Source organism: Hipposideros armiger, unplaced genomic scaffold (genome assembly GCF_001890085.2).
Source record: "Hipposideros armiger isolate ML-2016 unplaced genomic scaffold, ASM189008v1 scaffold_84, whole genome shotgun sequence".
NCBI classification, from domain to species: domain Eukaryota; kingdom Metazoa; phylum Chordata; class Mammalia; order Chiroptera; family Hipposideridae; genus Hipposideros; species Hipposideros armiger.
In genome coordinates this window covers 3,041,143-3,057,969 of record NW_017731434.1, presented here as the reverse complement: position 1 = coordinate 3,057,969, position 16,827 = coordinate 3,041,143, and the positions used below count along the sequence as shown (strand labels likewise).

General features: G+C 39.3%; 1 protein-coding gene across 3 annotated transcripts in view; it reads right to left on the bottom strand.

The window, feature by feature from the left end:
* The window catches only part of AK5 (adenylate kinase 5), a 225,566-nt gene extending 210,096 nt beyond the window's left edge, over window positions 1-15,470 (bottom strand). For 2 of the 3 annotated variants that reach the window (XM_019644035.1, XM_019644036.1), the window contains exons 1-4: window positions 15,025-15,470; window positions 9,476-9,662; window positions 4,579-4,746; window positions 50-219 (exon numbers count right to left, since the gene is read on the bottom strand). In XM_019644035.1, the coding sequence (XP_019499580.1) occupies window positions 50-219; window positions 4,579-4,746; window positions 9,476-9,662; window positions 15,025-15,084 (585 nt within the window). In that variant the 5' untranslated portion in view covers window positions 15,085-15,470. The remainder of the gene's footprint in view (window positions 1-49; window positions 220-4,578; window positions 4,747-9,475; window positions 9,663-15,024) is intronic. The other variant, XM_019644037.1, reaches the window with a different exon arrangement.
* Between the last annotated feature and the right edge of the window lie 1,357 nt (window positions 15,471-16,827).

The following is a 16,827-nucleotide window of genomic DNA, read 5'->3' as shown; positions in this document are numbered from 1 at the left end:
CACAAATGGTATAAGAAAGGCAGAATAAGTGCAAATTATACAGCAGTACCTGTGGGGCCAATTCTCCAGTTGTAATTATTTTGGCAATAAGACTCCACTTCCTGTTACTGCTGGTACTGTGGATCTTCTTCCTCAATAGTTCTCCCACTGAGATGTACTGGAATCCATAACGTTCTGCGATTTTCAAACTTTGAGTACCCTTTCCACTTCCTGGGCCACCTATCATTTAAAACAGGCAAACTTGTGACCTTCTAATACAATGAGAAACTCTCTATTATGCAACTACTAACTTCATCGTGAGAAGCAGATACCAGACCAACAGTACCAGGGCAGGTAACTGTTCCACTAGATCAGGGGTCGGCAAACTGCGGCTCGCGAGCCGTATGTGGCTCTTTGGGTACATACATGTGGCTCTGAAGTAAAATTGAAAATGAAAGTAAAACTATCATAGTTTCATTTATAAAATTTTTAAAGACTATTATTCACATAATGGTGACTTCATTTGTTGTATGGCTCTCAAATAGTTTAAATTGTTGTGAGGGACAGGACTGGCTCTTCCGTCTCAAAAGTTTGCCCACCCCTGCACTAGACCAACCAAGGAAAGAGTAGAATGGTCATGATCAACTGCATTAGATGAAAGAGACATTTTTTTCCCTCTACCTATTTCAGTACATAACTAATTTAAAAAATTTTAACAATGCCATTGAAGTAAACCGTTATGATTTTTCTGTGTAAGCTCTCATAGTTTTTCCTCTGTAATCAAAGAAAAATCTATGGAATACAAAAGACAATGATTGAAATAACAGACATGTGCTCCATGTCAACAAAGAGATAATGAACAATATGGTGAAATGTGACAAATATTTTTAAACAAAAGACACACCAATATTGATGTGGCTTATTTAAATCTTAAAAAACTCTTTCTGTTCATGCATGTCCTTGCCTTATCTCCTTTAAGTTCAAAAGAAGTTTTATGTAATAAATATGCAGAGTAAATGGAATAGATCCTTATGGTAGAACAATTTCACAGAACTCATGATAAGTTTGATTTGGTGATACATTAGTGTGAAAGGATAAACATTTTGCAACATAACTCAATACTAATCATTGGTAATGACATTTATTTTTTTAAAAGCTTAAGTACTAAAAATAATTATAAATATACGCCTCAAGTTTTATTTCCAAATCATATTAGATTATTTTGGTTAATTTATATTTCTAAACAGCCTAGACAAATTGGAATCTAAAGTCTGAACAAATATCAAAATAAAGCACATAGCAGTCAGCCCAATCTGATTTATTATTTTGTTATTATCAAAATTATCAAATGAAATGTTTTCAAATACCTAAGTATAAATTATTTAATAAGCAGACAAAATATTTTAAAAAGTCAATTTCTAATAAGTAATGAAATCCTTTGGTGACACTCATTGGAATATAATTATAATTAAGCAATATTGAAAATGAAAATTCCATAGAAAAGTGAGTTGATGTTTTCCCCACTAATATAATATATCAAGTTTTTGGGAGTAGAAGTCATTTTATACATAATTATTTAGTAAACATTTTTTATTTGTGTTGCAAGTAATATAAGTAAAAAAGAAAGACAGGTGTTTTGTTTTTGTTTTGTTTTGTGAAAGAAAAGTTCCAGCTGGGTAACTTGGTTGGCCAGGGCTTATTTCCTCATTGGAAATGTAATGTGCAGAATTCTAAGATCAGTAATATAATGAGAACCATTTTTTAACCCCAACCCCAAATAATGTACCTAATATCTGGGTTTTATCTTATTATTGTTTCATTAAACTTAAGATAGGAACTTGTTTATATTTTTGATCGCTGTCTTTCTAAAAAATTCTAAATCCTATCCTATTAGATTTAATGTTATGAACTACTGCCAGATTAAATTAATTACTTTGCAAATCAAAAGTTAGTTTTGGCTCTAAGTAGCAGCTTTTGGCCTGTTAACCTATGGGCAAATCATGAATTGGCCTGAAGAAAAAAAAAAATTGTATGACCAGCTCCATCAACAAATTCAAACTGATTTGATCCCTGAAGAATGAAAGCGGTCTTTCATTTACTGTATTTCTACACTTGATCTCACAAACCATGAAACTAAGATTATAAATTCCACTGAATTAAAAAATATATTTAAACATACTAAGAAAGTTATAGCACCATCACAGAAAAAAATTGTCTTTTTATCAACTAATGGAGGCAGTAGTAGATAACAAAAAATATGATTAGCAAAACTTACAGAGAATAGCATTAATTTATTGGATGAGTAGGATTACTGAAACTTCTTACCAGATTAATTTTACTTTCTTCTCTCTCAAACCAGAGTGAGTTTAATTTTGTTCTATTTATCTCTATACTTACAAATATTAGGATCCATCTAACTCTTAGATTTCATGATTACATTCACATAAGAGAGATGCATATCTGTGCCAAGATGTCCAGCTTAAAAAGAAAAAAAATTCTGGGGTAACTGGTTAGCTCAGTTGGTTAGAGTGTGGTACTGATAACACCAAGGCTGCTGGTTCCATCCCCGCATGGGCCACTGTGAGCTGTGCCCTCCCTAAAAGAGTCAACTATGCCATTGTAGCATGAAAGCAATGTGTAACCAGTGACCATGGCTGTTTCCCAGTAAAAATTAAAAAAAAAAAATTCTGCATCACCAGAAGGGAAATTTTGTTTATTTGGATGTAATATCATGGGGATCCTTGTACCTCTCCTGCCCCTTTTCCAGGTTGGAACTAATAAAAATTTGTAAGGTTCAGGTCCAATTATTTTATAATTTCTCAAAAATCACAAAATTATCCCAATTTTCTTAGATAACCTAAGGTTCGTCTTTTCCTTTCATCTGTTATCTCAATCCTCTAAAAAGTATTTATGCTCATTGGTTCTGCATCATTCTTGTAATACATAAAATGTGATAATACAGCATGTAAGTCTAAAACCAAAATCACACCCTTGGGAAGCAACTTGATTTTACTGAGTAAAAAGGAGCTATGTGTGTAATGGAGGAGATTTGAGCATTTGTATCTTCTCCAAAGATCTTAGTTTATTGAAATACTTTAATAATTTCATATAAAATTCACAAGGCACAAAAAATTCATTTATGTGTTTTTTTTTCCACAAGAGAGATTTGATATTACCCTTTTTTTATGGTCAATCAAGCCTCCACTTATTCATCCTGTTAATAATCAATGATATTTTAGTAACTGTGACAAGAAAAACAAAATGGAAAGAATATTTCATTATAGAATGGTGAAATAATTTCCAATTGTTCTTCACATGTAGCTCTTTTAATAAAGCATTTCTTTGTGTTCTAGGTACAGACCTTAAATTTTTAAGTACATGTGAAAAAAATCCCACTTTCAAGAATAGATAGAGGTTTATGGCATAAGAGTAACTACCATACACTACAAGAATATTTTGACTTTTGGAAAGTCGATTTCTATAGTCTCTTCTTCTTATATTATTTTAAATACTTCAAGGTTAAATATATTTGCAATTGCATTTTCATTACACTTAGAAGTACACAAATGTCATTTTTTCTAGTCTGGTGAACTTAAACTCTTGTTATAGCGTGGTGTGTTTATTTGCATGCTTTTTTCCTGGTTGCCATCATTGTTATATCTTCTGGAAGCAGTGCTTCTTTGCATGCAGGCTGTATGTATTTTGACCTCTGTTAACAGTTACTGGCTGGCTAGAATAACTTTGAACATTTCACATTAGATGTTTGCTTTTGGTCATCTCTGTGAAAGCTGAGTCAATCTGGAAAGGGAGACAATGACTACCTATATCGCATGTTCACAGGTCTCTTTATGATTTTTGTAGATTCTGAGGAAGTTAGAATTTGCAAGAGGGGTCAAAATTGCATTCTGGGAAAAAAATACTTAAAATGTTTGCAATAGCTATTCCTTGTGAAGTGGCACCAGACTGATTATTTCCATATTCAACATAAGTGGCAATATAAAAGTTAACTATTATCATTGTTTTGATTAATACTGAGATATTCTGTGCTGTGTAAAACACTTAGATTTGCTTGTCTAATAATATCAAAACTTATATTTTATTGTAGTTACCAGTTTGCCATAATGTATATTCCTTTATATGAGTCTTTACCAATATATTATTATTTATTTTTCCCTCTAAAGTTAATAGTGAATAAAAATTCAATTTGTTGAGTTAAAGGGAAAAAAACACATCATGTTCAGAAAACTTCAAATGAATTCAGTTATCTATGTTAAAAATTAAACACAAAACCACAGGTCAATAAATCTTGAAGAGATTAGTACTTACTTTCAATTTATAGAGAATTTGTATGACATTGTAATGGAGTCTATAAAACTGCCATAGGCATTAGATTATATAATTATAACAATTTCTGTTTTATTGAAAATCGTGCTAAAAATATTTCCATCTATTGCCTCTTGAGCTTTTGTTTCTATTGCTTGTCATTTTTTACCCAACTATTTGCAAATAAGATGCATAATTAACATAATTTTTTGAAACGTAAATAGTATATAAACAAAGTTAGGAATAGTATGAGAATTTTGCTTTCTGTCCTCATACCTATGACAAGAATGATTTTTGGCCGAGGTCTAGCAGGATCAAAAACCTCATATTCCTCAATTAACTCTGCAGTCTCGGAGAGGTCTGTGTCACTTTCTATGGAGAATTGATGGATTGGAGGGAGCCGATCATACCGCCGATATGGAAAGTTTGCATTTTCAGGCATTACTGCAAAAGAGTAAGATAACTTTGAAACGGAAAAAAATAGCATAATAAAACATTTTTTGCACTTAACCAATTAGTAGAAGACATTTAAAAACCAAATGAGTTTAATTTTTTTCAATTCATCTCATAAGTGGTCAGCAAACTTTTTCTTAAAGAGTCAGATAGTCAATATTTCAGGCTTTGAGGGACATACAGTCTCATATTCAACTTGTCCATGGTAGCAGGAAAGCAGTCATAGACAATATATGAACAAATGGGTGTGCTTGTGTTCCAATAAAACTTTATTTATAAAAACAGGCAGGGAGCTGGACCTGGTTCATGGGTCATAGTTTGCCAACCCCTGCTCTGGAGGAACTTTCTTAAGTATGGCCTAGAGTTGCTTGGTTGTTTGTATACACCCTGGTCTCTGCAAATAGTGCTCCCTACAGTTGTGAAGTGCACAACTCCCAAACTTTCACAACTATATGCAGCTGCCATGGACCCAATGCTTATGCAGAATGTACTTCATTTATTCAATAAATACAGATACTATGATCCAGGCACTCTACCGTAGTCCAGTGGAATGGCTTGGTAGCATAATGCACAAAAACTTAGGGTACTGTTATAAGATAAGTAAAAGGGTGGCAAGCAATTTCTACATTTGGAATATATTTCAACATCACTGAATTTTACTTTTCCAATATTTATTACCTTTAACCTCCTTGATTTAAAAATGTAACTATGAAGATTTAAGTTTATATCTACAGTGACTACAAGTATTTGCCATTTATTGCCAAACATGTTAGTGTGTTGAGCATGATTCCGTAGAAGGGTAAGATGTAATCCTGCCTCCACAGGGCTCACAAACTAGAGCTTACATGCTTATATTTCACAGCAGTACGCACACCAGGAGGGTAAGTGCTAAAATGAATATTTCTTATAGTAAACACCGCAGGAGTTCAATGAATGGGTAGATCCATTTGGGTTGGGGTGGTAGAAAAGGACTTGCAAAAAAGAGGCCCAACATGAACTTTGAAAGACAAGTACAGGTGACAACATGTGGAAGGTGTATTTCAGTTGGTGGAAACAAAATACAAAGACTCAAAGTCAGAAATACAAATGAAATATTCAAAAGAACAAGAGGACAGAGCTGGCAAGTCCAAATCAGGCAGATGGTCTCAACCAGTTGTCAATATATAATTCATGGTTCTTTCCTTTCTCACCCCATGTGTCAGTATTCACAGAGAGGAGGCACAGGGAAGCCCTGACTCCCCAAAAGGCACCTGTGCAAAGGAGACAGGATGCCAGCTGGCATTCCATGAGGAATTCAGATAAGGGGACCACTGGATTTTAGCGTGGCATAATGCTCACATCTCCTCCCAAAATGTTTTTATCAGGTAGACATTTCCATTCTCTGTTGATACCATAAATGAGGTCATTGACTGCTGACCTACTAGACTCATTTTAGTTCCACCAAAGGAGTGGAGTAGTTTGCACATGACAGTGGATAGTCTTAAGAAAATTCTGGGAAGGGCTATGTCAGGGAAGGCACTGACAACAGTATCCTGTTCTGCCTTGAAATTGAATTACTTCTTCTAGCACAAGGCAAAACTAGGCATTATCCTTGATTACTTTCTTTCCTCACTCTTCACAACTACTCCTATAGATTTTTAGCTCCAAAACATATCCCCAAATTCATATGCTTTCATCCATCTCCACTACCACAACTCTTGCCCAAGCCACCATCACCTACCTGGACTATCATAATAGTCTCTGGCAGGTCTGCCTGCTTCCGTGCTTGTCCCCACAATCCATTGCCTAAAATGATCTTCTGTTAGTCCCACGGCTGACTTCTTCTTGTCATGCACACCCCATCTTAAATGTCATGTTCTATAAGAGGACCTTGCTTACTTTTTAATCTAAAGCCACCCAGTTAATTTCAAAGACATCTCTTTAATAATGTTCTGTAAAACACTTCCACTTCATCATCTGAGAGGGCTCTTATTCATTCATTGTTTTTCTTCTCCCATTAGAATCTTAAGTCCCATAGCCTAAGTTGGATCCATGCTCTTGTTAATATGGCTAGTTCTATAACACGTATTATAGTATTTCCTATAGCACCCACTGTGCTTCTAATGATATTTTTATTGCCTGACTTCATTGCTAGACAGTAAGCTCCATGGGGGCAAGTGCCATGTTTGTTCTTTCTTGGTGGCTACATGCTTAGTCCTAAAAGAGTATATGGCACATAGTACTCAATAAATGGTTATTTTATTGCTCAACGATTCATTAACTGACTTCATGGAAATAGGAAAAGGGTAAGGGAGTGCTGGTTTTGAAGCAGATATGGTATGTTGGTATGTTTGGTTTGGGATATGTTGAGTATAATATGACAATGAGGCATTCCAGAAGAGAAGCTCTATGGACATTTGGAGCTATGGGGCTAGAACTTTTATTCACAAGCAATTTTTTGTTCAATTGTATACATATGGCAGAAAAAAACAAAGGCTCATCTCACATTTGTAGTAAAATGCTTTAAAGAAGTGTCAGCCAATAATTTATCCTTGCTTTTGTCATATTCTTACTTAGGAAAGTAATTTGCTTAAAGGACCAAAATATTTTACTTCACAGAATAATTTTTCATGATAATTATATATTAGCATGGCTATGTCAATATTTTGGCAAAAATGCACGAATCACTTTATATTAATAGAAATAATCATAATGCTTTAAATTACTGTGAAATTAGCCATTTTATTGAATTTAAAATCTAGCCCATAAATTATAGCTAAAACCTACAAAGCACAAATGTGTAAAGTATTTTCATAAAATAAAATTTTATTATTACAAGCAAATCAGTCTCTGCCTTTTAGCATACATTCTAGATAAGGGACGGTGTGATACACCATTCTTGTCACCATAGTACATGAAAAGTTCTGTTTGATAATTAATTAAAAGATCTCTGATGGGAATTCTGGTGACATATTAATAGATACGGAGACTTAAGTTAACAAGCAATTTTAATTCTAATGAAAGTTAAACCTACCTTTTCCATTCCTAAGTTAGCTCCTCCTGCCAGATCAGGAGTTATGAACTGGTCATCTGTGGGCCCAGTAGAGCCCCACAGGTGTGTTTTGTTCAGCTTGACATTTTTCCAAAATTTGTACTTAACCACCTTTAGACAATAACCGTTCTCTCTAGTTCTGCTCTCTGGTTTGACCACAGTCCCCACTATTCTCTATTACATGCTTGCCTGCCTGGCTGCTATGTATAATCAAGCCAAGTAACTACAATATAGAGACATCATTCATTTTGCTGCAAAACTGTCACTTTCTATACTCAGTCTGAGAGCAGTTTTTGACTAAGTGAATGTCATATCCTCTTAGACTTAAATTTAGAAATGTAAAATTATCTTAGACTGAACCCAGTAATACCTGAGGCTTGTTAGTGCTTTAAAGTTTAGAAAGCAGTTACCCATATTTGTCTCACTTGATTTAACAAGGGCATAGGGCAGGTATTTAACATTGGGCCAGATTCTAAGAGTATGACAACACCCTGGGACGTAAGGTAGCCATTTCAGGAAGGTATTCAAACTTTTTTAAACACAGGAAAAATATCATTTTGTTTACCAAAGAAATAACTTACCTAGAAGTGTGCTGTGGGCATAACTGAAAAAAGGTGCTCTCTTGAGCACCCAAGCCTAAACCACCTAGTGATGACTCCAGCACAGACAGGAAAGGATTCTCCTCTCTGGAGAAAATGTTATTTCTGCTTTCCCTCTATGCTTGTGTTTCTTAAAAATTAACACATTTGACTTTCCCCCACACTGCATTCAAACAAAATCTAAGTGGGTCATGACTAAATAAGGTAAAACAATCTGAGATTTATTTCCCCTTGTATTTATTGCAATTAGAAGGATCTCCACTTCAAATTCTGCCTGTATAGCTGACACTATTTTTGAGAATGGTTTAAATTTGGAAAATATAATGATCTTGGCCACTGGGAAAGACTCCATTTAGTTTCCCCTGATTGGAACTGATTCCATTGTGCACATACTATTACACTTCTCAATTTCACTCAGAACCTAAAAGGCTTGTTGGCTGATGCTGAACCACTATTTCGATAAGCACATTGTTTAGAAAGCTACCAGAATACCACGAATCTCCTCTAGCAAACTCCAGTTCTTAGTTTCACACTATTCCTCAAACTATTAAACGAGTTTATGGCTTTTACTTGTTTCATAGCACCCGAACACTTAATCTAATGTGTCACATTCAGTAGCTGCTTAATAAATCCTTGTTGCATTAACTAATATAAACTTTATATGCATTTATGCAGATGCATTCATATTAACTCTGAATTCGAAACCATGTTAATAAGTCAAGTCTCTTCCCAGTGACTAATAACTATCAGTTTTGTCTGTCATCTTCTCATTTATTTTGAAGTCTTATTTGAAATTGTAAGAACAATTCATAGTGTGCTCATGTAATTCATTTTGCAAAATAATGAAGTCAGTAATATAAAACTTCACTAGGCGTTTATAATGAAGTGCTGGACAATGGTATGTGATTATGTTTGTCTTATCATAGAGATGATTACAATTAGTAGCAGAGGGAGATTAATCATGCTCCAGGGCTAAATATTCTTTCAGGCATTTGGACACCTAATAAATTAAATTATTGCCTACAGTCTACATGGTATGATTTAAAGAGAACTGCTATAACTATAAACTATTATTCTACATATACATTACCATTTCTCAGAAAGGATCTCCGTGACTGTCCTCCATTGAGTGGAGGTAAGGTCTTCTTTTCCTGGCTGACAAACGTATCCCATTTCACCTTGTCACAGCCACCTAGTTCCTTTACTTTCTGTAAACAACTTTCCAAGTACTCTACTGGGTCTTCAGGCTTAGAACACATCAGTCCATTCAAAAGGCTCTGAAACACAACAAAACATGCCCACATAAAATATGTTTTAAAACCATCTTTGTTAAAATAATGTATGTCCCATCTCTAAATTCTGGGTTTTATTCTTTGCATTTGTCTTTTAATATATAATTAGAGTTGAAATTATGATCTGGTTAATTAAGATAACCCCTTCAATTCTTTTTTTTTTTTTAAGATTTTATTGGGGAATTGCGGGGAGGGTAACAGTGTTGGGGAATCGGGGAAGGGGAACAGACAGGTAGACAAATTGCTGTTTTGTTCTTCAGTCTAGTTGTGGAGGATGTTGCTTCACTGGCCCATGTTGGTATGATCATTGTGCTCTTCCCGGGTGAGGCAATCGGTCGCCAGTCGTTGGTTGGCCGCTCACAGCGGCTCCCGGTAGCTCACACTGGCTACCAGCCGCTCACGCTGGCTGCCAGCCACTCACATAGCTCACGGCAGCCCACTGCAGCCCTGCTGCAGCCTACGCCGTCGCCAGCGACTCACAGCAGCCCAGCTCCAGGTCGAGCTGTTGTTCATCATCTTAGCTGTAGAGGGCGAGAGTCACTGGCCCTCAATGTGGGATCCAAACCGCAGCTCTGCTGCTCAGAGCTGGTGCTCCCAAGCGAGCTCTTAACCAGCTGAGCCACTTGGCTGGCCCTCTTTTTTTTTTTTAATTGGGGAATTGGGGAGGGGGACCAGCCAAGTTGTGGAGGGCTCCAGTCGCCATCTGGCTGCCCATTGGCACCTTTGGCCTCTAAGCTCAAGGTGCTGTGTTACAATCTTAGTTGTGGGTGGGAATAGCCACCATCCCATGAGGGAGTCGAACCAGCAGCTTTGTTGTTAAGAGCACATGCTCTATCCACTGAGCCATCCAGTAGCAGCTCAGCTCAAGGTGCCAAGTTCAGTCTTAGTTGCGGGCGGGCACAGCCCACCATCGAACAGGCAGTCTTATTGTTAGGAGCACGTGCTCTCACCAGCTGAGCCATTCTGCCACCTGTTGGCAGCTCAGCAGCAACTCAGCTCGGACACAGCGTCACTGGCCCATGTGGGAATTGAACAGGCGGCCCTGTTGCTCAGAGCTCGCACTCTTAATCTAACTCTTAACCAACTGAGTCATTCAGCTGGCCCCTCCCCTTCAAGTCTTGACCAATTCGTTTTCAGCTTGGCATTCTCTGCTTTTTAAACAATTCAGGTAACTATACTTGTATAGTTTAAAATGGAAGAGCTCTAACAAAGTGAGATAAAGTGCCATGTGTAAAATGCCCCAGTTATTATTGATCACAATTCTACCCATCCTTAAAGTCTCCAAAGCTCAGTTTCTTCTAGTGTAGAATAGGAGTAATTATACCTACCTCAGAGGGCTTTCTTAAGGACTAAAGTTATATTTGTAGAATGCATATTAAATGCATGGCACATAGTAAATGCTTAATAAATGTTGTTGTTGGTTTCAATAGCTAATATTGTTATTATCAGGAAGTCTCCCCTGAGCCCTCAGGTTGGCTTGTGGACCCTTTCTTCTGTGTTCCTATGGTACTCAGAAAAAAACTGTCATTTATATTGAAATCATCAGTTTATCTGTCGGTTTCCTCATCTAAACTATAAACCTCTCAACAACACAGTGTGGGTCTTATTTATTTTTCAGTCTCCAGCCCCTAACACTTTCCCTGGCACATGGTAGGTGAATATTGAACAGTTTCTAATGAGGAAAACAATTTTACTCAAAACATGTAGTCTGAAATTTTTAAAAATGCTATTTGATATAAAAGTCACCATAATATCCACTGAGGTTACAGAAGGGGGGAAAAAGCATGATTCTGTATTACTTTTTCTGTTCCTGGTGTCTGATGCATCACATGTACCAGTTTCTAAAAATGCTACAGATTTGGAAGCGCTGACTTCTGGGAACTGGACTGGTGTACAAAATATTTTCTTTTAGAGTATTTCATGGAAAAAGCACTGGGGATTATTATCACCAATATACATTATTAACGCACAAAACCCACGCCCTTTGAAAGGTTGACATCTTTCCTAAATACAGTGTTTATTTTCACATTATTCTTGTGCGATTTGCTCAAAATGGTAGTCAATTCTTACCAGGTACAATTGTTCTCTGAAATCCTAAATAGTGTGCATTAGAGTGTTGAATCAGACGAGTTCAATTGCAGAGGGAGTAGAAAAAAGTAACTTGGGCATCCACATCCAGTCTTTGTGTCAAAATCTGTGCTACACACACACACACACACACACACACACACACACACACACACACACACACACCACCTTTTAACTTCTGACATTCTCCTATGTTAATATAGCTAACTCGGGGACAGTGCTTACTCTGGATCTTTGTATGCATTAGCTAACCCAATGCACTCTCAGCCCTATGCAGCAGTATTATCCGCATTTTATAGATTAGGAAATCATGACTCAGAGATGTTAGTTGATCAAGGTTACTCAGCTAGAAACTAACAGGCCCCAGATTCCAACTCAATGTTTCTGATTCAAAATCCTATATTACTCTTTCTCTACATCATGCAAAAATAGGATATGAGATAAAAAGAAAAGGCCAGGTTATCTGTGCCCCATACATAATCCAAATCACTCAAGATTATGTCTTTTATTTTTTTAATACTTATTATTACCTAAAATAGGTAAACATACTCAATGAAATTTCTTTCTTTCTTTCTTTCTCTCTCTTTTTTTTTTTTACTAGATAATATACATTTCCAGCCTCTCTGAACAAAATTAACTCCCCAAAGGGCACTGATTTTGGAAGGGGGGATGGATCCCACTCCTTCCTGGGTAATTTAAGTCCTTTTTTCTAGTAGCCAGCCACCAGCACAGATCAAAGATAACCAGCAAACATTACTACTCAGTCTCTTTGAGTTAATTGTTTGAGGACTTGAATAATGTAATTTGACTTTTCTTAGTATTCAAATTAATTGCCAAGTCTCTGCTTTAATGTATAGAAGTACACATTCAATATATACACCAAAAAGTTAGCTAGAGTTAAAAAATCATGACAAAGTCAGGGAAAAGTGGTTTAAAAAGAAACATTTAATCTAAAAATGGAAACACATCTCCAACTTGAACCTACTAGAGATATGACATTTAGCCTATGTAATGTCTCAAGTCAGGAAGAAATCTGAAAAATTCAGTTAAATACACCTAGTTGTTTGACAATATATAAGTTCAATAATCAGTCACTTGGTCTATAATGGTGTTTAATATTCATGTCTGGGCCAATGTGTTGGGTTTCATAGATGCCTAATTGTTAAACGTTGTGTACCTAGAAACTTTGTATACCTATACTGTGATTTTAAGGGGGGAAATCCAGTTTGGAAACTTAAAGCATTTCGTATTGTTGTCTATACTCATCACATGGAGAAGTGCCAGGCTTTACTCCTCTCTTTGCTGTGCACACACACAGTCTTCTTACTGGAAGGCCTTTGGAGGTCACCAGCAGTCTCTTTCCACCTTCCATTGTGCAGGGCTGCATTTAAGTACACCGTGTTACTGCATTTCACCTAAGCGAGTTGACTTCCTTTTCTGGGTGTGCTCTGTTTTTAAAAATCTCATTCAAATACAGAAAAGCCAATGAAAGAAAAGCATAGCACCTGAACAAAAAATTCCTGCCATCACTTATTTGCATACTTATTTGCATACTTATTTGTTCAGTGATTTTCATGAAAAAACTATCAAAATGCCCTGTGGTTACCTTCCACCAAGGAGTAAAACCAGTAACCACATTTATAAAGAAAAAAGACATACTATTAAGCAGCACTTTACAATCAGGTGACTCTCCTGCAGATGTTTCTAGTTATTCTTTTTGAAATGTAGGAATGAAATTGATCTCAGTAGTAGTTTTTATGACCGTTTTGAACGTTTTGGTTCAGTTCTTCATCTCAGTATTTACTTTTTGAAAATTAAAAAAAAAAAGAAGAAGAAGAAGGAAAAACTCTTGACAAGAATCCTATTTACTCCCAAGACCCTGTCCTTACACAACACTTCCTGATTATTTTCAAGCACGAGTAACACACTTGATAGATTTGGGGCTTCACATACCGGGCTTAGGCTAAGTGGGTAGTTTACCTGGAAATCTCGGCTTGAAATGGACCTAAACACGGTGGCTTACAGAGGTGAACAACAACAAAAAAAATGAAGATCAGTCATTATGGCAGCGCATTTTAAAGATAATTAAAAAAAACAGGGGCAAAATTCTTTTCCCAAATGGTATTTAAAAATTCCTTTTAGTAGAACCCACACCACCACCCCATACAGGAGAAAGAAAAACTCATGAGCTTTAATTTACTGTATCAGTCAGTCTATCATCTTCCAGAAATAGGGGGCCAGGTTTGCAGTGAACGGATGGATGTCCCCTGTCCGGGCTCCCTCTGTGGAACTTGGCTTGCTTCCATGTTTTATTTTATTTTATTTTTTTCAACCTAAGCAAATATCTTAAAATTCAAATATGGAGAGAATGAAAGGAAGCAAAAACGATTCGCGACAGAGGCTGTGGTTTAAAGCTAACTAAGGTTCCTTTGGTTCCTCAATCCTCCACCTCTTCCACATTCTCAGTGTGTGACCCGCACCCCCGGGGTCCCTGGTGCAGATGATGCTGTGATGCGGTCTGAAGGCAGAGCAACAGGAGTCACACCCGCCTCGCCGCTGCCTTTCGGACCTGCTTTCTCTAGGTGGGTTGGAGAGGGCTGATGAAAGCTGGGCCGCGGAGGCGACCAAGTGAGCCCTCCCTCCAAAGGCTACGAGAAAACGTGCTCAGGAGTTCATTCACCGAAAGCGCAGAGCAGTGCAGGTTGCCTGCCACCCGGGAGGTAGCGCTGCCCTTGGATAGGTTTGGACTTGTTTTTGCATCTTCATCCCTTTCTTCCAAGCTGTCCCCCGCGTGGGCTGCTTTCGTCTACACTTCCCCTCCACCGCTGGGACCCCGATCCTTGGCGCGCGGAGGGGTTAGGGCCCTTGACCCCTCGGTTTCGAGTCCTTGCACGCTCGTGGGCGCCAGTGTACCCACCTGGCCTGGCCCTCGCCTCCAGAAAGCGCGGCCGGCAGCGGCTTGTAGCCCACCCTGGATGTCCGCGTCCGAGGGGTGCAGCCTGCTTCAGAAGCCGCTAGAAGACTGAAACTTGATCTAGGAGATGCGGGCTCCTGAGCTCAGCCTTCGGACAAGGACCCGGGCAACCCCCGGGAAAGGCGGCTAACCCCCCAGGGCGAGCTTCTGTCAGCTCCTTCACTTCCGTGCCCCACGTTGGCAAGGTGGGACGGGGCGCGGCTTCCTCCCCATGAGCCCCAAGATGCCCTCCCCACCCGCGACCCTCCCCATTCTCCCGCCCCTCTGCCAGCACTAGCCCCCTACCTCGAAAAGCTGAGGGATTTCCCTTCGGGCCAGATACTCCTTGGCATCGTTGGTGTTCATGGCTGTACCGCGCGTGTCTCGGCTGCGGCGACTTGGGTTGGGGCTGGCTGGGTCCGCGCCGTGCACCGTGCAGCCCCCGCTCTTACGCGCACACACACGCTCAGCTCGGACCGCCCAGGCCAGGGCCCCCTCTCTGCCTCTCCCTCGGGGCTACGGTCTCCGGTCTTCCGCCGCCCTCGCCTCGGTGCTGGCCCCCGCACCCCGGCTGAGGGCTCGGAGCAGCGGCTTCCCTGGCTCCCAGGCAGCGCGGCCGCCAGGGGAGGGGCGGAGGCAGTGGAGGAGGGAGGACGGCGCCGCGGACGCCAGGCAGCAGCCCGCCTGCCTCTCCCGCTCAGCGCGCGGCTCTCAGCGCCTCCCGGAGCCCAGTCTGCAGCGGCGGCCAGTCACGCTGCGCGGGCAGGCGCAGGGTGCGGGGGTGGGGACCGGCGTGTGCGGGGCCTCGTAGTCATACCCCCCCATGCTGACCCGCAGTCCCGGGGACGCATCAACCCGGGGTCAAGTAACCAAAGGAACAGAGTCGGGGTCTACAAGAACCTGTGACCTTTGCGCTTCTCCGGACCTTCTCCACTCTACCCTCCACCCCCATCCCCACACACACCCCACGGTTACTCCTGCGTCCTTAAGGAGCTCCCAAGAAGAAACCTAATTGTTACAGAATTTGTCGTTTATTCGTAAGGTTGCCGATCTTTCATAATAGGAAGCCGGGGGTAACGAGAAAAGGGGGATTCGTGGTGTGGGATCCATTTCCTTTAAGATAAGTTTTAGATCTTGGATATTTTTATTCTTCAGGAAAGTTTTGTTAGCTGGTTGTTAATTTTCTAAATTCTTACACATTTCAGTTTAAGGTCTTAGAATGAGCCTGAAATCTTCATTGACAGAAGTATTAGTAAATAGCCAAATAGTTAATTATCTCCATATAGATAGGAGTGGAAAGGTGGAGAAGAGAAGTGGGTGGTGGAGGAGAGCTGGAGACCCCTGAAATTGGAAACGTGCTTAGTAGGTGGGGTGGGTGGCATCGTTAATTAGATCGGAGGAGTGTGCAGTCTGTGGGCCATCAGAGCACCCCTGGGTGACATGGGTAGGTGTATGGAGGCAGTGATGTAGGTAAAGGTCTTCCTGTTACAGACCGTTATTAAGGTGTAGCCATACTCCTACCTCCCAAGATGACTCATTTCCCCCATTATATCTTTTCACTGACTGTTTGAAAGACAGCCTGTGCCACCCTGAGAATGTGATCTTTAACTGTGTGCAAGGCCTGACTCTGTGGGAAGGTATATGAGAGAAAAGAAGGATCTGAGAGGAACTGACATCTGGGGTCTGGCCAGAGAGAGAGAGAGAAGCAAAACTAAGTGCTTCCAAAAACCAGTGCCTGAATGTCCATTTCAGGTTCATCTTTGCAGATCTTTTCTTGATTCTATTTCATGTCACTTAAGCAACTGTTTCTTAAGCCTTAACTATAGTTGTGGTTTTGTTTTACCCCAGGGAGGAAACTCAAGAATTAATTGAATTTTGTAAAGTAGTTGAAGTTTTTCTGAACACTTGTGAAAGCATGTGTCATATGGTGACTTTAAATGAGGCAGGTGTTCCAGTTCCAGGGAAATTGGTTTTTGCCCTCAGAATTGGTTTTTGCCATCACTTCCAGTCCCAGCTTCCATTTCTTTGCTTTAAGAGCAGGTTACAGACAGTGGTGAAAGCACTGTCTTTTCTCTATGCAACAATTCTTGAAAAGTACCAGGGCTCATG